Source organism: Clupea harengus, chromosome 4 (assembly GCF_900700415.2).
Source record: "Clupea harengus chromosome 4, Ch_v2.0.2, whole genome shotgun sequence".
Lineage (NCBI taxonomy): Eukaryota > Metazoa > Chordata > Actinopteri > Clupeiformes > Clupeidae > Clupea > Clupea harengus.
The window spans coordinates 20193920-20214016 of record NC_045155.1 but is presented as its reverse complement, the minus strand read 5'-3'; the positions used below and the strand labels follow the sequence as shown (position 1 = coordinate 20214016).

General features: G+C 48.1%; 1 protein-coding gene across 15 annotated transcripts in view; it reads left to right on the top strand.

The window, feature by feature from the left end:
* The window catches only part of eif4g3b (eukaryotic translation initiation factor 4 gamma, 3b), a 43740-nt gene that overhangs the window by 21741 nt on the left and 1902 nt on the right, over positions 1 to 20097 (top strand). For 4 of the 15 annotated variants that reach the window (XM_031566655.2, XM_031566650.2, XM_012820813.3 and 1 more), the window contains 29 exons: positions 626 to 802; positions 1421 to 1532; positions 2310 to 2410; positions 2646 to 2780; positions 4488 to 4599; positions 4998 to 6092; positions 6307 to 6383; positions 6921 to 7227; positions 7791 to 7915; positions 8381 to 8509; positions 8886 to 9053; positions 9498 to 9695; positions 10008 to 10154; positions 11559 to 11795; positions 11922 to 11951; positions 13160 to 13264; positions 13460 to 13601; positions 13990 to 14093; positions 14640 to 14739; positions 15139 to 15259; positions 15640 to 15848; positions 16091 to 16206; positions 16545 to 16717; positions 17406 to 17531; positions 17689 to 17770; positions 18000 to 18098; positions 18261 to 18407; positions 18802 to 18883; positions 19512 to 19658. In XM_031566655.2, the coding sequence (XP_031422515.1) occupies positions 626 to 802; positions 1421 to 1532; positions 2310 to 2410; positions 2646 to 2780; positions 4488 to 4599; positions 4998 to 6092; positions 6307 to 6383; positions 6921 to 7227; positions 7791 to 7915; positions 8381 to 8509; positions 8886 to 9053; positions 9498 to 9695; positions 10008 to 10154; positions 11559 to 11795; positions 11922 to 11951; positions 13160 to 13264; positions 13460 to 13601; positions 13990 to 14093; positions 14640 to 14739; positions 15139 to 15259; positions 15640 to 15848; positions 16091 to 16206; positions 16545 to 16717; positions 17406 to 17531; positions 17689 to 17770; positions 18000 to 18098; positions 18261 to 18407; positions 18802 to 18883; positions 19512 to 19658 (4903 nt within the window). The remainder of the gene's footprint in view (positions 1 to 625; positions 803 to 1420; positions 1533 to 2309; positions 2411 to 2645; positions 2781 to 4487; positions 4600 to 4997; positions 6093 to 6306; positions 6384 to 6920; positions 7228 to 7790; positions 7916 to 8380; positions 8510 to 8885; positions 9054 to 9497; positions 9696 to 10007; positions 10155 to 11558; positions 11796 to 11921; positions 11952 to 13159; positions 13265 to 13459; positions 13602 to 13989; positions 14094 to 14639; positions 14740 to 15138; positions 15260 to 15639; positions 15849 to 16090; positions 16207 to 16544; positions 16718 to 17405; positions 17532 to 17688; positions 17771 to 17999; positions 18099 to 18260; positions 18408 to 18801; positions 18884 to 19511; positions 19659 to 20097) is intronic. The other 11 variants (XM_042707678.1, XM_031566653.2, XM_042707677.1 and 8 more) reach the window with 8 other exon arrangements.

Here is a 20097-nt window from a genome sequence, read left to right as displayed (position 1 = left end):
CACCCTGCAGGGGTATTGGCATATAATGTTCTTATGACAAGTTACTTCTAGCTGAAGTTTGGTGTCGTCATACATGCACATATTTTACAACCAGTCACTGGATTTTGTAGGGAATTTTTGTTTTGTTTAAGCATTAGTCAGAACCCTGTTTAAAGAATTTAGAAGAGCTTTTACTGCCCTTGCAGGTGTGATGTTCTACCCAACTGCACCCCAATGGTATGAAACGTGAAGTTTCCCTCTAACAAGGATTGAGAGTCCTGATGTGCTGGATCAATGCTCAAGGCTATGGATTAGTGTTCTGGTTCCCCTGCAGTAAATGGCCTAAACACACTGAGCTAGTCCAGCCCATCAGCGTGTTGATGAGGTGTGAACAGGCACAGACCTAAAGCACACGCAGGTGTGGGTGGACACAAGCAGGTGTGGGCGAACCCTGTTCTGTATGGGCATCTTAGACTCTGGGGATCAGCTGTGTTGTGCTGAGCTTTAGAAACTTACCTGTCCCTGCCTCTCTCTCTCTCTCTCCCTCTCTATCCCTCTCTCTCTCTTTCACTCTCTCTATCCCTCTCTCTCTCTATCTTTATGTCTATCTATCTTTCTATCTCACTTTATCCATGTCCCACCCCAGTTTTTTCAGAGGACCCAAATGCAAACGGCGCGGCCCACCATTCCAAACAACAACCCTTCCATCAGGCCGGCCTCCCAGAACCCCACGGCCGTCTACAACCATAACCAGCCCATCATGATGACCATGACGGCCATGCCCTTCCCCTCGCCGCAGGCCCCACAGTACTACATCCCACAGGTCAGTGCACCCAAGCTCTCTTCCTCTGGAGGGGGGGGAGTGTGTGTGTGTGTGTGCGCACACATGTGTACACAAGTTCTCTTCCTCTGTCACTGCAAAAGTGCTTGTGTGTGTGTGTGTGCGTGCGTGCGTGTTTGTTTGTGTGTTTTATTACACATATCCTCATGTGTCCACATACATATGGGATGGAGAGTTGTCCTGCACTATTTGGTCTACAGCATACTCTTGGTCCAAAGCACAGTGCAGTCTGGTAACTACTTTAGCTTGGAAGGAAGTGGTTTAGTGACATGCAGAGATATAGATAGTGTTGTTTTTTTGGTTCAAAAACCTTTAAAATTGTGTCACCCAATGGTATGTAGGTAATCTTCAGTTATTCACTGAAGCATAAAGCTGTTGACTGGTCTTCAGGTAAATTTGTGGTAGTATATTACTTTTCTTGATGATGTAGCAGACTGCATTACCTTTCACAGACATCATTTTCTGATCGCTCAGGAACCCTAACTAAATTCAACGTGTGTGTGTGTGTGTGTGTGTGTGTGTGTGTGTGTGTGTGTGTGTGTGTGTGTGTGTGTGTGTGTGTGTGTGTGTGTGTGTGTGTGTGTGTGTGTGTATCTACAGTACCGCCACAGTACCCCATATGTGGGCCCTCCGCAGCAGTACTCAGTGCAGCCCACGGGTCCCAGTACCTTCTACCCCGGGCCCAGTCCAGGGGAGTTCCCCACGCCATATGGTGAGTTTGAGTTTCTGCCTCTGAATCTGCCCCTCCTCCAGCCCTGTATATCATTCAGACTCAACCACTCAGACATACCAGATTACATGATATACACACTGGGGCTGGGTGATTTGACCTATAAGAAATACCGTACCTTCCTGACTATTAACCGCACTGTATATAAACTGTAATTTTACAAATTTTACGAGTGTAAAACGAAATGCCATGTGGTTGTGGTGTGAGCGCTACTTGCCACTTAAAAGTTGTATGAAGTAGGGAAAGGCATTTCAAGCAAAAATACTACACCCTCCCTGCACGCATCCAACTACCAACTACCAGGTGTCTCTGTAGCATTCCCATTGATAGCTCTGAGTATTAATCGCAGGGCTTCAGAAATGTCGCAAAATCAATTTCTATACCGTGGTTAATAGTCAGGAAATTACGGTATGATGATGATTTTAGAGATTTACATTGGTAATGCCGAATACAAGATACATTATTATGGATTAATCAAGCTTCAAAATACCACTTTTAAGAAATGCCTTTACAACAGAGTCTGTGGCAAATCTCTGTTTATAGGACATCAACACTCAGTGTTATGAAATTTGAAACGTAGGAATTTCTATTTTGACATCCTGACATACCCTAGACTTTGGTAGGTAAGATAGGCTATGATATTACTGCATTGGTAAGTGTTGGTTAATTGCCCAGCCCTAATCAGAACCCTGCCCTACAGTGTGTGCTTACGCTTGTTCCGTGTGCGGAAACATGACTCTCTGACTCCTCTGTGTCCAGCCCCCTCCTACTATCCTGGACAGCCTGTGTACACCCCCTCACAACCCATAATAGTGCCTACACCACAGCAACCTCCACCTGCCAAGAGGGAGAAGAAAACAGTGAGTATCTGAGTCACTCTACTAAAGACCTCTTTAGCGCTCTCACTAGGGGTTTGTTGGGAAGGAGGTCTTTACATTAGTGTTGGATATGAGCCGCTCGAAATGATGAGCTTCAGTCAAATGCTCTTGAATGCCAAAGTAAGCGGTCATAAAGATTGCATAATGAATACAGTGGGAGGGTCTCTTGTAGTTCCCGGTGCTTTAGTGATGGGCTCTGTCTCTCTCGACATTATTGTCCTCCAAGATCCGTATCCGAGATCCCAACCAGGGCGGCAAGGACATCACGGAGGAAATCATGTCCGGGGTCGGTGGGAGCCGTAACCCGACCCCACCTGTCGGAAGACCCTCCTCCACCCCCACACCTCCACAGGTAAGAGTGCTGTGGCAGAATCCAGCCATCTCTTCGGCACCATCTCTGGTCACCCATCACAACCTCCCTTGTCCATCTCCTATGAGGCTGTAAATCTCCCACTACATGATCTTTAGCTGGTAGTGCACACTCCTGAAAGCTGCACTTTGCTATGATCAGGCATTCGATGGCCATCAGCCGCAATGACCAATGAAGCCTCTGTTTGTCAGGGTACAAATGGCTAGGTTTAAAATCTTTAAAAAGTAAATCAGACTTCGTATTTGAAAATATAGCTTTAAAATGTGATAAAACTCGCTCTCCCACCATACCTCTTTCCTTCACATATATCAGTGTAGGAATCCCACTGTAACAAAACAGACAGGGCTGCATAGCTGTTTTGGCTGAACACAATGTTCCTATTGGCTGCCTGTTGGCTCCATGTGAGCCTCTGCTCCCTCCATGCGTGCCCCATGGCATATCTCCTGTGCCACGGCTAGCACAACCAATGGCCTGGCCTCTGTGCCTTGGTGGTTCCTATTCGCATGTTGTGTGATGACCCTCTCCAGTTTAGTGGTGTTGTGGTTGCCAACACAGGGTGCTACAAAGAACTAGGCCAGTCTGCTGCACTTCACTCTGACCAACATTTGATCAGGACATTCATTGCGGTTTAAACGGTAAAACTTTTCTAGTTGTTTTTCCCTGAGTCTGTGCGCTCATGTTCTGTTCAGTGCTGTTGAAGGAGTGAAGGCAGTAACTGAAGCCGAATGAAAAGGGCTAGATGAGCTGTGCTTGTCCACTGATGTTCTAGATCTTTAATGTCCGTGTCATCCTTACTCTCCCCCCACGTGTTCCCTCCACAAGAGAGCCGGTTCCAACTGGCTCAGCAAGGCCCTGTTCTCACGCTCGCTGGGCTCTGTGAAGGGAACACCCACTACTGTGTTGTGACTCTTTGCTCCTTGTCTTCTCTCTCTCCCTTGATGTTAACAGTGTTCGTCTCTCCTCTCTTTCCCCATTTCTGTTGTCCACTCTGCCTAACCTCCCCACCCCACCCCACCCCACCCCACCCCCTCCACACATCCCCCTGCCTCCTCTTGTCTGCTGCTTCTGACCTTCTGTGTGTGTGTGTACGCCACCACTGCCTGTCTGCCTCTCTTCCTCCCTCCCTCCCTCCCCCCCTCCCTATCTCCTGATCTATATTCTCCCTTTTTTGCTTTCTCTCTCTCTCTCTCTCTTTCTTTCTTTCTTTCTTTCTTTCTTACTTTCTTTCTTTCTTCTGTCTTGCCTGATCTGCCTTCACACTGTCTTTGTTCTATCTCTCTTTCTTTCCCTCTCTCTTCCTCCTCATTTCTTTCTCTATGATTCCTGTTATTCCCCCCCCTCTCTTTCTCTCTCTTCCTCTCTTTCTCTCCTGCTCTCTGTCTCTCCTTCTGTAATTATGTTCTGTTCAAACCACTGGTCCAACTCCTCTCCACCCAAACAATCCCAACCCTCACCTCCACCCCTGCTGCTTTCCGCTCTGCCCCGTCCGTCCGTCTGCGCCTATGTGTTTGTCTATGTCTGTGTGTGTGTGTGTGTGTGTGTGTGTGTGTGTGTGTGTGTGTGTGTGTGTGTGTGTGTGTGTGTGTGTGTGTGTGCGCTGTCCATGTCTGTGCGCTCTCTGTCTCTCCGTGTTGCTAGTTTTTATGTCCACACCCTCATTATCCTCACATTTTCTACCTCAAATCCCAGCAGCTGGGCAGCCAGGTTTCGGATCACGGACCCGTCATGTATAACGTGGACACTCCCGCTCCCGCTCCTGCCATCGCACTCAGCCACGCTCCCCCCGTTGACTTGAAACCAGGTCAGGCCTCTTCCACCACCGGCATGGTGTCAGCTCCCACGCCTCCACACACACACACACACACACACACACACACACACACACACACACACACACACACACACACACACACACACACGGCTGCTAGTCAACCATGGTGTTTTGAGTGTTGGGTGAATTTGGATGTCTGTTTTGATCTTTTTGTTTCTCCTCCAGCATTCACTCTTCACAGGGAGTTTTTCCTTTAAAGTGATAAAGTTCTTTAATGCAGCCAGGGCTTGATGCAAATTGATAAACAAGAGATATTCTAGTCTAGATAATTCTAATTTTCGTTGTGTTTTACTGTTTACCTGTTTGTTTGATACTCACTCCTTGATATCTTCATCTCTGCATGTCTGGTATTGTCCTGTGATCTCCAGATGACAAGCCAAAATTGGAGCCCGCAGTGCTCAAGTCTTCATCCCCAGGGCTGCGGCAACCAGACCCTCCATCAGAGCAAAGGGACGTCAGAGGCCCTCTCCCACCCCACGAACCCTCCTCTTCCTCCTCCTCCACCGCCACCACCTCCCCCTCCACTTCCGTGTCTGCCCCCTCCTCCTCCCCCTCTTCATCTGAGAAACCTGAGCTTCCCGCCAGTAGCCCGGAGGTGGCCCCTTCCTCCTCCTCCTCCTCCTCCTCCTCCTCCTCCTCCTCCTCCTCCTCCTCGATAGCCCCAGCTTCAGGCCCGGGTCCTACTCTTGTCATTAAACCAGAGCCCACAGCTCAGACCCCCCCTGAGCCTGCTTCCTGCTCTGAGGAGCCCAGACCTGCCCCATTGGCCCTGAGCTTGAACCTCCAGAGAACCTCTCAGCCCGAGGGTGGCCCCCACCCCACTGACCTGGCCCCCATCAGTCCCGCGGTGTCCCCTTCTCCTTGCCCAGTCCTCAAGGCTGTTAATGGACTTGCTGATGCAGACACTTCTGCTGCCCCCATGGCCACTACCACCACCACAAGCACCATCGCTGCTGCTGCTGCTGCTCCTTCTGCACCCTCTCTGTGCAACAGCTCCAGCCCCCAGCCCTCCGAGGCTCCCCAGCTGCCTGCCCTTGGCCGGGCTAGCCCAGCTCAACTGGCCCCGGAGCCCGAGTCGAGTCTCAGCACCCAGGGCCCCAAGGAGCCCGACACCACGCCGGTGCCCAAGGAGAGCCCTGAGGCTGCTGCAGAGCCTGCTGCTCCTATGGTTCCTACTCCACCCATCTCCTCCACAAACACTTCCACCATCGCTGCTGCTGCTGCTGCTGTCGTCGCTGCTGCTGCTCCTGTTGCTGCTCCTGTTGCCGCTCCTGTTGCCGCTCCTGTTGCCGCTCCCCCCGGCCTGCAGCCCCCACCGGGCCTGCCCATCCCACAGGCAGTAGCCCAGGCCAAGAGGCCCACAGAGGTCACGGAGGCTCCCAAGGCTGGGAGAGAAGCAGTGGTCACACCGGAAGACAAGGCCGAAGCTCAGCTACAGATGTCGAGAAAAAGCTCAAATCAAGGTGAGGGGACAATCCTGTTTCATGTACACTTCATGTGCACACTAGGACTAAATCTGTTCAGTTATTATTGGCTAGCATTATTCGCTACCAATTGGATACTTCTTCAAAGAGGAAGCAATATCCAGTGACTGTCTTTTTGCAGAGCTTAATTCATATGAGTTTCATAGATCACGTGAGTTCTTGTTAACATCATTGGTTTAATGTGCCTCCACAGCTACACCTAGTGCACCAAAGACCTGGACGAAGCCAAAAGAGGAGCTTTCTGCAGGACCTGTCTGTGCGGACAGAGAGGTGAGATGAGTGCCTCTTCTTGAACTACTTTAAACAGGCCTGCTTTCTCAATTACAATCAGTTCATAACTCCACATTATTAAAGGGAAACTTCTGGATTTTCTAACCTGGGCCCTATTTTTTCGATCTCTTTGTGTCTAAATTAATAAGTCCTTTTAATAAGGACAATTAACAATTGAAATCGGTCCAGTATTGAGTTGGAAGTCTATAACTGGCAACCGCAAAATGGCTATACAATGTAGTCCCATGGGACAAGCATCTGCGTTGTTTTCGCCACTGACAAGCTCATAATGTTATTATAAGTGTCTGACAACATGGAAAAGATCCCTGCAGAGATAGACGTGTGTCTGTTTACCTCAATAACTGTAAAGAAATGACTGTAGAAACAGTTTCTGTTTTTGTAGAAAATAAGAAAATACAATGTGTGTGTATCTGTCTTTGTTTGGTTGCTCCTTCCCTAAAAGATTAGTGCCTAACAATTCTAAACAAAATGAATGCAACAAACGTGTGTGTGTGTGTGTGTGTCTGTTTCCTGCAGGAGGAAGCACTGGAGGAAGCGCAGGAGGGTGCATCTGCCGAGGTCGTGGAGAAGGCCAGCCCCAGCCCACCTCCCGTGGAGGTAAATGCTGAGGCTGAGAAGAAGGAGAAGGAGCAGCCGGTGGCCTCATCGTCTCCGTCTCCATCTCCATCTCCATCTCCATCAGCAGCGGCAGTGGTGGTGGAGGAGAACGGCGAGCAAGAGCCGGAGCCGTTGAGAAACGGAGCCGAGCACACGTCCGAGACGGACAGCAGCAACAGCGGCCTCACGCCAGGCCCCGGGGACGACTCCGCTGACCCTCTCGCACGTGAGTGGCCACCTCCTCAGCCCGACGGCCCACGCTCCTGTTTCTCCTCACAACAACGTTCTCTGAAGAGCTCATGGGGTTCCACTGTGGTGGTGATTCTTGTCAAGTTTACTTTTTGAATCAGCTTGGCTCACACCACCACACACCCTAGTTTCTCCAAAGGGTTCATTATTGCCTCCCTGAATGTGTAGTCTTATGGGCCGGGCAGTCAGAATGGATTTGATCCACCAAGCATTAGAGGCTGTGGTACTACAACTCAATTTTGACAAACCACACTACTGGGCACTGGATTCCACCAACTCAATTATAGATCTAGACTTGGATAAAACCTCAATTACACCCGTATTTTTTTGCCGTGTCAAGATGGAAAAATCCGAAGTGTGTGCTTGTTTATCTCTCACCAGGGCCTCAGACAAAAGCAGTGTTCTTGCACACTAAAGCGCAGCTTAAACAGCATCCACGCAATAAAAAACTATGAATAATTTGAGTGAACTCGAGTGTTTACCCAAAAGCATCAGTACATCTGTTACCATTCTGACAGGAGTCTTAATTCTGAATTGCAGAGCCAGTTGAAGAGGACAAGAAGAAGCAGTATAACCGGGACTTCCTGCTGGGCTTCCAGTTCATGCCCGCCTGCGTGCAGAAACCAGAGGGCCTGCCGCCCATCTCTGACGTGGTTCTGGACAAGGTTTGAAGAAGATGCCACAAACTGTTATATTAGTGCATCCTTCAGAGCTCCGTCACTTTCACTTTTTTCTCACTCTTTCGTTTACACACACACATATATGCTTTCATTCACACAAACATACACACACATACACACGGATATGCTGGGTGTTAACAACATGGCGCCTTATGCCACCAATGCAACTGCTAATCATGACATCATGTTCAGACCAGAAGGATCTTGCATACATTACAGTCAAGCATACTGGATTGCACAAACCAGAACCAAGCCAATGTGCGAACCAATAGTCTATCTTCTCAGTATTGTATAATGATGTGCACTGATGCTAGGATGATAGTGTCATGGTGAATCACATCACCGGTTTTGAACGTGACGGAACATCAGATGGTGCTATGACCAAATCATTGTTAACTGATGGGTCAGAGCCATCATGGCCGCCTGACTGACTCGTGTTCCAACCCCCAGGTTAACCAGAACAAGGTGCCACAGCGACAGGAACAGCGGCAGGATCAGCGGGTCATCTCACGAGGGCCAGATTTCACCCCAGCCTTCGCTGACTTCAGCAGGCAGACACCAGGAAGCAGAGGAGCACCGGTGGGTTACAGACACAAGACACACACACACGAACACACACACACACATACACTTATGTCAACATACATATATACACACTCACACACACACTTACGTAGACACACACACACACACATACACACACACACACACACACACACGCACATGCACATACACACACTTACTTACATGCTCACACACACTTTACATGGTAACACACACAGTCACACTTACACTTACATTCTTGTTCATATACAAGTGCACATCCACATCCTCCACATTCACACTCTTACTAAACATAATGTTATTATTTACAAAATGAGAAAATCCTGTTTTTGTGTGAATGTGTGTTTATTTCTCTCATCTGCATGTCTGTGCTTGTGTGTTCCCCCCTCAGATGCTGAATGTGGGTGGCCAACGGCGGCCCCCGCCACGTAAGATCATCATGAACGTGTCGGTGGACGAGGTGCAGCTGAAGAAGTCCGAGAACGCCTGGAAGCCCGGCCTGAAGAGGGAGGTGACTGGAGGAGGCGCTGTGGAGGACCCTGACATGACCAAAACACAGGTGAGAGTCAGGGGACAGGTGAGACACCCAACAGTCACCTCTACTAGGGTGACCCCCCGCAGAGAGAGGGTGAGAGATTGAGCTCAAGGGAGGCGAGATGTCTCAATTGGGCAGATGGAACATAATCATACGATAACAGGGAAATGTATTGCACTTCAGGATCACTAAGTGCCCACTAGTTATGGTTTGATTACTGGATCAAGGACAATGAAGCGGGCAGACTTGAACCCAGGAACTGTTTAAAAACCTGTTGACATCTATACTTCCTGAGTCTGCCTCTGTCCGTACTCAACCACAAAGGGCAGGGCCTACACATTTGTGGTGCTTCGTTCAGATTGACCAACCATTGCTGGTGGTTCAGAAAGTATTCTTCCCTGGCATTCTATATAGTATGAATGAGGATGAGAGCATCTTGATGGACCTTCCGATCTCTGTGTTCTTCAGGACCTCTTCCGTAAGGTGCGCAGCATCCTGAACAAGCTGACGCCGCAGATGTTCAACCAGCTGATGAAGCAGGTGACGGAGCTCACCATCGACACAGAGGAGCGTCTCAAGGGCGTCATCGACCTCGTCTTCGAGAAGGCCATCGATGAGCCCAGCTTCTCAGTTGCCTACGGCAACATGTGCCGCTGCCTCGCCACAGTAAGCCAAAGACCAGTCCTTTTTTTTGTCCATTCCAGTAGTGTTGTGTGATTTATATTGTATTGTATAGGAATCACTTACATTATTTGTTATCCCCTACTCCTAAGTACAGAAATGACCTTATTTCATGAAATGTCTTTCACATTTCATCATGGGTTCAGGTTGATCTAAATGAAACTTTACTTTTAGTGAAATCCAACAGAAAGGGCATGTTGGATTGAATTAGGAATAAGAATGCCTGAATGATCTATTTCCTGTAAATACCCTAACATGTGTTGATGTGTTATTAAAACACCACCTCTTCTTCCCCAGCTGAAAGTGCCAATGGCAGACAAGCCTAACGGCACAGTGAACTTCCGCAAGCTGCTGCTGAACCGCTGTCAGAAGGAGTTTGAGCAGGGCAAAGTGGACGACGACGCCTTCGAGAAGAAGCAGAAAGAGCTGGAATCTGCTGCCTCGGTAACGACCTTTCACTCCTCCTCACTCAGAGCTAGATGCAAAACTAACTCATCATGTTAATGACCTGTCTGGAATTGGATAGGTGGTCAGGTGGGCACTTTGATATGAAAGGTGCCATCTGCCTGCACATGCAGTCCCTCCACAAATGTGTTTAATCCAAAGCCACTCCCAGTGAAGTGGTGTTTGGTGTTTTGTCTGTCCGTGCTACAGCAGCTACGGCTACAGTGCTGTGGGAGACTCAGGTGTCTGATGGTAGTGAGCTGATGGCCAGCATCAGGTGTTGCTCTCATAGCTCTCTCTGCCACCATCCCTTCCTCTTAACTCCTCTCCCCCTACACAGAGCTGACACATATGGGCTGCTCTTAACTCCTCTCCCCCTACACAGAGCTGACACACATGGGCTCCTCTTAACTCCTCTCCCCCTACACAGAGCTGACACACATGGGCTCCTCTTAACTCCTCTCCCCCTACACAGAGCTGACACACATGGGCTCCCAAAAAAGGAGCTTCTGGGTTCATTGCATTGCTGGGTTTGTGTGACATATCTTTTAATGACAAAAAATCTCCTCATGGCCTAAAAATGGCTTGGATGTAGCACTACACCTTCTCCTCATTAAGCATTCACGGATCTATAAATATGCAAATTAGCCTGCCTTTATCTTTCTGCCTTCGGCTTGACTGTGTTATCAAACGGCTAATAATGCGTCGCTAATGCTAGATAAACTTTGGTCCCAATCACCAGACTTGGCTAGATTGAAATGATAAACATCGAGATGTGCCCTTAGGTTTGTTACGTATGAAACTCAAGCTGTCTGTTTCTGTGTCGTTGAAACTGTCATTGGTACACTGCAGGTCCAAGGTGGAAATACTCAATTCACAAGTTCATTTTTGGTTCATGTTATAATCATTTTGTCCGTAGTCTGAGCGGTCACTCTTTGTGTAACACCGACTTGATTAAATATAATTGTTAGATCGGTGAACATCATCTGTAGGTAGAGGATATGTATTTCCTATGGGATCCGTATTGAAACTGGGTGGGTGGGTACTTTACTCCGTTTGACTGGCTAATACCAGGACCTTTACTTTTTCATTGAGAAATTGTGTCGATCGCCTGACTTTTAAACTATCGTTTAAAAAAAATATATATATATTTCTGCGAAGTTATACGGCTCAATACTCAACTGACTTGTTAACCAAACTTTTACGAAGTCATACGACTAAACACACAAGTGATTGGCTGTTCAGGCCATGGGAAATACGTATCCTCTACCTACATCATCTATTGATTCTGAAAGTTCCCAGTCTGTTTGTGTGAAGTACCAACCCTTTGATGTAAAGAATCAGCCCTCTCTGTATTGTGAGTGTCAGTCCTGCCCTCTCCAACTGTGTCCTGTCCTGCTGTAGGCCAGCGAGCGGGATCACCTGCAGGCCGAGCTGGAGGAGGCCAAGGACAAGGCGCGCCGACGCTCCATCGGCAACATCAGGTTCATCGGCGAGCTCTTCAAGCTGAAGATGCTGACCGAAGCCATCATGCACGACTGCGTGGTCAAGCTGCTCAAGAACCACGACGAGGAGAGTCTGGAGTGCCTCTGCCGCCTGCTCACCACCATCGGCAAGGACCTGGACTTTGAGAAGGCCAAGGTGAGGGGCAGGCCTGTGTTGGCCTACCACTTTGCCTTGTTTGCGTACTTTAGTCACAGGTCTATGGGTTTACAAGTTGTTGTTTTTCATCCCATCACGTCCATTGTGTCTGTCTTTCTTTGCTAGGGTCAGAGAACAAGAGGGACACAGGTGGAGGTATATGTATGTTTATGCAACTTGTGTCTCTCCATTGAGGGTTTGAAGTTGCCTCATTTTCTCATTGTATCAGTCAGTTGTTGTCCGAGATGTTGGCCCCTCATTGGCACCTCTTTGCTGTGTTGTTGTGCTTTTTCCCCCCAAACCAAATGACCTCTGAGGCAGTGTCAGATAGATAAAAAGTGCACAAGATGGTCTGAGCCAGAAAAGTTTATTTATTTATTTATTTATTTTTGTCCCTGTGGTGTGAGGTGGGCTGTGGTGTTGACTTAGCTCCTCTAATCTGTCAGTATTTGAGAGGCTGCTGAAGTGAAAAGGCTTCCCTGGACGGGGGTGGGGGGCAGGATTGGGCTGTGAATCCAGCAGAGAAAGATGATGTAGACGTATGATTCAGGAGAGATGGGCAATGTAGTCCATGTGGAGTCCCAGCCCTATGGGGTACTGATGGGAAATTATGTCTTTATTTGGAGATAAGAGGAAAGTACTTCATTAATTCCAAGTGGGGTGTTAGGGTCTGGTTGTGGATTGATTAAAAGATCAGTAGAAAGTTCCGCCAAGGAGCCTAGTAATTAAGCTCTTTATCCACAGATGCATCGGTGCCTTACCTGTATATCGTTAAACTGCTCCAGACCGGCTGCCTGTTTGGGCTTCCCTGCAGTGTAGCACTCCTGACAGGCCAGCATGGCTGTCTGTCCTGTATTCCCTAGTCTCCCTGCCTGCCTCCCTCCCTGCCTGGCTGCCTGAGCACCAGTCTCTCTCCCTCTAACGCCTCCTGTCTGCTGTCTGTCGCTCCCGCTGCCATTGGGCAGAGCAGAGCCAAGGTCCACTGATTGCATGAGGAAGGGAGGGTGTTGCCTCTCTCCCCCCCCCCCCCCCCCCCCCCCCGCTGGCCATATGGGACTCTCTTTTCACAGATCATTTGTGCCAGCGTTGCTCGCTGACTGTGGCTGAGTCACGGTTTGCTTTTGGGGACAGAGAATGCAGTAGGCTGCTGATGTTGCATACCTACTGAGGGAGACGTCTCACGGAGCGCCCCGGCACTGATCTCACTGTTAGACAGCTGGGAGAGTTTGCAAAGGTCCAACAGATACGGTTGTTTTGCTAAATCATTGTCTTCCCTCTACACTTTCCCTCTCTCTCTCTCTCCCTCCCTCCCTCCCCCTTTCTCAATCGACCATCATGTCCCTGCATCTGGACTTCCCTCACAGCCCCGGATGGATCAGTATTTTAACCAGATGGAGAAGATTGTCAAAGAGCGGAAGACATCTTCCCGCATACGCTTTATGCTGCAGGATATCATCGATCTGAGACTGGTGAGTGTGTGTGTGTGAGTGTGTGTGTGTGAGTGTGTGTGTGTGTGTGTGTGTGTGTAAGGCCCGTCTTATTCAACCATGTGCACGTGACAAGCAGGCAAAGTATGATTCTGCATTTTTCCTCATCTACTTCTAAAATGTTAGTCTTGGCCATTTAAAAAGAACCCCCTCGCTGTCTCTCTCTCTGCTACCCAGCACAACTGGGTGTCACGCCGAGCCGACCAGGGCCCCAAGACCATTGAGCAGATCCACAAGGATGCCAAGATCGAGGAGCAGGAGGAGCAGAGGAAGGTCCAGCAGCAGCTCCTGTCGAAGGACAGCAATAAGAGAAGACCAGGTCAGGCGGGCCCCAGGCCTAATCCTCTTTACGGCTTAGACTAGTCCTCTGTTTCTCCTTCCCCCCAGAGCCTGAGCTGGACCTGCACCTATTGCGGTTTCACCCCCCACTGAGCCCAGGCACTTGATCAGAAATGGACCACTGCTATCATTCTAATCGTTTACCGACTGAACGTCATTTGTCGAGATTATTTAGGTGTAACAATAATTGAGCATTGATGTATTTTAAACTGCGAAATCTTCATGATTATTTATTTTGACCTCCACTGTATTCCCCCTTTAGTACCTCTTCTCTTTCATGCTGTTAGCCTCCCTCCCTCTCACACGTGTCTTTTTGTTCTCTCTCTCTTATCATCTCTCTCCATCTCTCCATCTCTCCATCTCTCCAGTGGTGCAAAGAGAAGTGGTGCAAAGAGAAGAGACCTGGAACACTGTGCCCATGACTAAGAACAGCAGGACAATAGACCCCAGCAAGATCCCCAAAATCTCTAAGGTAGATAAGAGGCGCCTGTCATTTAGTACACCACCCGGGACGTGCTCAGTCCTTCAGCACACAGGATGTTCAGAGGGAGCGCTCTAGGAGTGCTGCAGGGCAGCACCATATATATTTATTTCTCCTGATGTAAAGTGGGAGAGAAGTACTAAAACATCTCGAGGACAGTCATTCACCTCTCAGGCTGCAGCTTTTGATGTAATTGGACAGCTCCCTATGCTGATGCACCAGTGTGTGTCTGTGTGTGTGTGTGTGTAGCAGGTGCTCTCAATGCCAAGTGCTCCCATCTGAAACTCATAAGAACAGATAGTTTGTACAACAGCGCCATCTGCTGAAAGTTGTGGTATTTGTGGTTGCAGTGCAACATCTGCTCCTGCTGGGTTTTTTTTTCATTCAAGTTATTTTGTGTCTGTTTTTTTTTTCTGTGTGTACAAGTTTTGATGTTTGTGTGTGTGTGCGTGTGTGTGTTTTCCCTGCGTCTGCATATTTGTGTGTGTGTGTGTGTGTGTGTGTGTGTGTGTGTGTTCGGTGCGTGCACATCTCCAGCCTACCCTAGATGATAAGATCCAGCTGGGTCCCCGGGCAGGAGCCCTGAACTGGATGAAGGGCAGCAGTGGGGGAGCTGGAGCCAAGGCCAGCGAGTCGGGTAAGGAGGTGCCCAGCGCCTGTCTGCAAAGGGCTGGCTGAGGTCTTAAGCAGCCTCTCTCAGGCCTGCGCTTGCTAGAGCAGGGGCCGAGTGGAAGTGTGCTGTAGGGTGCTCACACAGGAGCGTGGCTGAAGATGGGTGCCTGGACCCCTCAATTTGATTAAGTGTTTACTCACATGCTTGCTGTCACCACAGAGTCAGAGTACTAAGTCTGACTCTGGGTGTAACACTGATTGTAGCTACCAAAAATGCCGGTGGAAATAGTTGGAAGTAGTTGATGTTTCTCTCTTGTCTTATGTTACATATTCTTAGAGGTTGGTGTGCTGATCTCTCTCTCTCTCTCTCACACACACATGTACACATATTGATATGCGTATTGTCGTATTGTTCTCTCCTCAGACGTGTCCAGGACCAGTGCCAGTAGTCTGAACCGCTACTCCGCCCTGCAGTCCTCCAGCTCTCAGGCCCCCAGCAGCACCTCCCCCCCCACGGAGGTGGACTCCAGGAGGAGCCTCAGCAGGTACTGCACCTTATTCAGACATGCACCAGGAGCACGCGTGTGTGCAGAACATTCAGCCTCATGTGTACATTGATGGCTGCTCTTCCATTCTCTTCAGTGACATTGGATGTGTTTAGCAGCTAGTAGTAAAGATGGGTCCAAAATCAGATCTGTATCGGACTTATAACGCATTTCAAATGCACAATAAAACTGCACTGCATGAAGTTTTGATTAAGAGCATCAGAGGACTTGTATGGGCTTATATCAGAATGACTGACACATGAACCTTAATGTTTTGTAACCTTCTGTGCCTCTTGCGGTTTACACAGAGTCAGGTACACAGATTGCATGAGTTTTGAATGGTGTGTCCCTGTGTGTGATGTTGTGATGTTCCCAAACAGCCGCGGCAGCTCTGGGCGAGAGCGCAACGACAAGCCGGCGAGCTCGGCCCCATCCCGTCCTGGGTCCCTCTCTCTGGGTGGCAGCGGGGGCAGTAAGGAGGCCTCAGACGAGCTGTCACAGGAGGACCCCCGCAGGGAGGCCTCCGACTCACCCAAACTTCAGGGCGGCGACAAGGCCAAGTCTGACCGCAGTCGCTCCAGGGACTCAGGTGAGGGCTTTAGCTGCTGATGGCTGGAGCACTGGACCAAGGTTAGGCATATATGGTCTGTGTTTGGTCTTAGTTGGAATCAGCAGTGTTGGAACCCAAGTCTCTAGTACTGAGAGAGGGAAAGATGAAGGTTGACGGGGTAGTTATTGTATTGTACACTTACATTGCCTGATTTTATGCCATTTAAATGTTTTTTACGGTCTTGTTGGGTTTCTACTGATGGTGTGCCCTTTCTCCTCCAGTAAAAGTTGAAACCCCAGCCAGCCTCTCTCCTGACAAGCCTGCCCTGTCAGAGGAGGAGATGGAGAGGAGGTGCAAAGCCATCATTGATGAGTTTCTGCACATCAATGATTCTAAGGTACGAAGCCACTGGGTTGTCTGATGTACTCATCTGGACCAAGTGGTTCACTTGACAGGTTGAAACTCTGTTTTTCAAGAGGGTGTGCCTCTTGAAAGGAATAGATCAGCTTTTGTTTGATTTTGTGTGTATGAATGCGTATGCCTGTATGGGTCCTTCTGCTTGTATGTGTTTGATTGTGCACTGATTGTGTGTGTGTGTGTGTGTGTGCAATTCTGAATCTCTGTGTGTATGTGTGAGTGATTTTTAATATGTCTCACTGTGAGTATGCGTGTATGTGCATACCTGTCTGATAATCCACGCCTCTGATGTTGTGTGTGTTGTGTGTTTTCTGGCAGGAGGCGGTGCAGTGTGTGGAGGAGATGGAGCAGGCGTCCGTGCTGCACGTGTTTGTGCGGGTGGGGGTGGAGTCGACGCTGGAGCGCAGCCAGCTCACCCGAGACCACATGGGTCAGCTCTTCCACCAGCTGGTGCAGGCTGGGACCCTCTCCAAACCTCAGTTCTTTAAAGGGTGAGGCCCTGTGCACACTCACTGCACCAGAGCCCCCCCACACACCCCCACACCCACACACTACCACTCCAGCAGGACCGGGAGGCTCAACCATTCACTTCAACATGACGCATGTTGTGTAGATATTGTGTGGTGTGCTTTCTATTTGTATTGAGATGCATGCTTGGTGGTAGGAACATTGAAGCTATTATTATTACTATAAATAATAACATTAATAATATTAATATTTGTTACATAGTTGTTGTTACATTTGCTTGCTGCTAGGCTACACAATACTGTGCATTGTCAATGAGCAGCCTGAGCTGCTCTCCAGTGTGGACTAGCTAATGTTGGGTGGAGCACAGATGCTCATTAGAGCGTTCCAGAAAAGTAATTTTATCCCTTGACGGTCTGGATGAGAGGAGCTGAGGCTCTATCCTTTCTCTTGTACTCGGGGCATCTGTGTGCTGTGCCTGAGCTTGTGTAGTGAGAGTGTGTGTGCCGTGCCTACTTGTCCCGTAAACAGAAAATAAGAGTGTGGATTTGTGTCAGAAAAAAAGTCTGTGTGTTTGGTAAACAGAGAATGTGCACATGTTTGTACTAGTGTGTGTGTGTGTGTGTGTGTGTGTGTGTGTGTGTGTGTTTGTTTTTCCTGTCATGTCCTGTGGATCAACTCTGTTTCCCTTTTCCCCCGAACCTGTTTCTGCAGGTTCTCTGACACCCTGGAGCTAGCAGATGATATGGCCATTGACATTCCCCATATATGGCTGTATCTGGCGGAGCTGGTCAACCCCATGTTCCGAGAAGGAGGAATCTCTATGAGAGAATTATTTAGGTGAGCACCCGGAGCACACTCCATGCACCGTGTCCCTTGGCTATTTTTAGACTGAAACAAGTCTGTGAAGGTACACTTCAGATGAGTGAAAAGGAGACCGTGTTGTCGTCCTCCCTAAAATGATTTTGTCTGTTTTCTTTTTCTGTTTTATTCCCAGTGAATTTAGCAAACCTTTACTCCCTGTGGGAAGAGCTGGGATATTATTTTCTGAAATATTGCACCTTCTATGCAAACAAATGGTAAGAAATAGAATTCACAGTCACATCCATAACACGTATGCCCTTTACTTACTTCTATTAAATACTTCTATAAACTCTATATAACATAGGGTTTCATACTTGTGTCATGAGTACATTGACAAATGAGGTTGAGATGTGATGCGTGGCTAGATCCATATGATGGTGGCACCTTCCACCTGTCTGCCACATGTTCCTGGTCTGACCTGCGCTGGCCATTTCTCTCCTGCAGAGCCATAGGAAAGTGGGGGCCTTATGGAGGGAATCAGGACTGAGTTGGGCAGATTTCCTACCGGAGGGCTCCGATGAGCAAAGCTTTATTGCTGAGCAGGTGAGAAACACCCACTTTCTGTGTGTGTGTGTGAGTGTGTGTGTACGGCTGTCTGTGTGCGTGATTGTTGAGTGCGTGTGTATGTATTTGTCACATGTGTACTGAGTATCTAAGTACATACTGGAGTATCTGTGAACGTGCTTTATCTTGGCCTCTCACCAGAAACTAGAGTTTACCCTATCGGAGAGCTTGAGCCTCACCGAAGCCCCTTCGAAGAAAACACTTTCGCCTGAGGAGCTGAACAAACAACTTGAAAAACTACTCCTAGAGGACATGGCCGGCGATGAACAAATCTTCGACTGGGTAGAGGTATGGCTATATAACACAGTTCTTTTCACTCCCACCCGAAGCTTCAGATGAAGAAGGTATAGCGATTTAAAACTCAATATCTGGCTTAATAAAATACATTATATTTTGATTACGCACAGTGATCACACTTTATACTAAGTGTCCATATTACAATGTGTGCAAGTCAGCAATGGGTTCAGCTCATGTAAGCACTCCTGTTGTGCTTAACCTAATCCTAATTCCAAGTACGTGTTCATGTATCTGTATAAGCAGTATAGACCTACTTTAATACCATTTAATGACTTGGGTACATATTAGGTCCTTACAGTCTTAGGACAGTTCATGTAAAGTGGAGCCTATGTGTAAATTGGGCTTTTTCCAGCTGTTTACTCCTTTGCCTCGTTTCCCTACTCAGGCCAATCTGGATGAAGCTGAGATGAGCTCCCCCCCCTTCCTGAGAGCTTTAATGACTGCTGTGTTCAAGGCAGCAGTGAAATGTAAGTGCTACGCACTCCTGGCTCTAAGAAAGAGAGAGAGAGAGAGAGAGAGAAAGAAAGAAAGAAAGAAAGAAAGAAAGACAGAGACAGACAGACAGACAGAAAAAAACAAGAGCTCCAGGCTTTGTATGTCTGCCTGTCTCTCTCTTTCTCTTTTCCTCCCACTCACTCAATCTCACACACACACACACACACATGTACACTCATACACACAGTCACACGTTAACACTCACACATTCAAATACACAGCTGGTGTGTTCCTTAGTAACTGTCTGCTCAAAGAGGGGAACAAAGCAAGCCTGGGGCAGTGGGATTTGCTAAGGATGTTTCAAAGAGGAAGCGTTTGAAAACCTGTTCTGCATTCGTTTATGAAGCAGTGTGCCTTCATTGCTATGCTGTCTTGTTCTGTGTGCACATTAAGAGTTTCAATTTCCTGGAGAGTGCGTTAGGAATTATATGTATATTATATGTTGTTTTCATTGAGGTGTTGAAATGGTTAACCGATCGTTGTTTTTTCTGTAATCTTCTCTCCACCTCTCTAACTGTTCTTTCTCTCTCTCTCTATCCCTCCACCTCTCTCTCTCTCTCGCTCTCTCTCTCTCTCTCTCTCTCCGCCTCTCATGCCCAGGGGAAGCCTCCTCCTGTCGAGTGGACACAGCCATCATCCAGAAGAGGTTGCCTGTATTACTCAAGTACCTTAACTCGGACACAGAGCGCCAGTTGCAAGCACTTTATGCACTTCAAGCATTGATAGTTAAACTGGACCAGCCTCCAAGTGAGTCCCATCGCAGCTCTGCACATGGATAGATTAGTACGGCACGGTTAGAGAGCAACACACGCGTGCAAACCAGTCATATGGCTTTTAATGAGAGGCGCCATTTTAAAAAAGACGGACTAAATTGGACTGAAAATTGGACTGGAGCACACCTTTAAACAAGGACATGCCTCGGCTGCTGTAAAGCTCCTCCATATTAAACGACCTGACACAACTCTGAACATTTGGTAGCTGGAGGGCATTTTAAGGTCAAACGCCACTCCTTATTATTCCCTTTGACTAATACCAGAATGCAGCTTTACCTGCTCATTAATACAAGACTTTCTGTGTTACATTTTTTTTTTAAATATCAGAACTTACTTTTTGAATAAATGTATTTGGCAAGTAAACAAAGCATTTTGTGGGGCATGTGTTAAAGAAATCTACGCAATTAATTTGG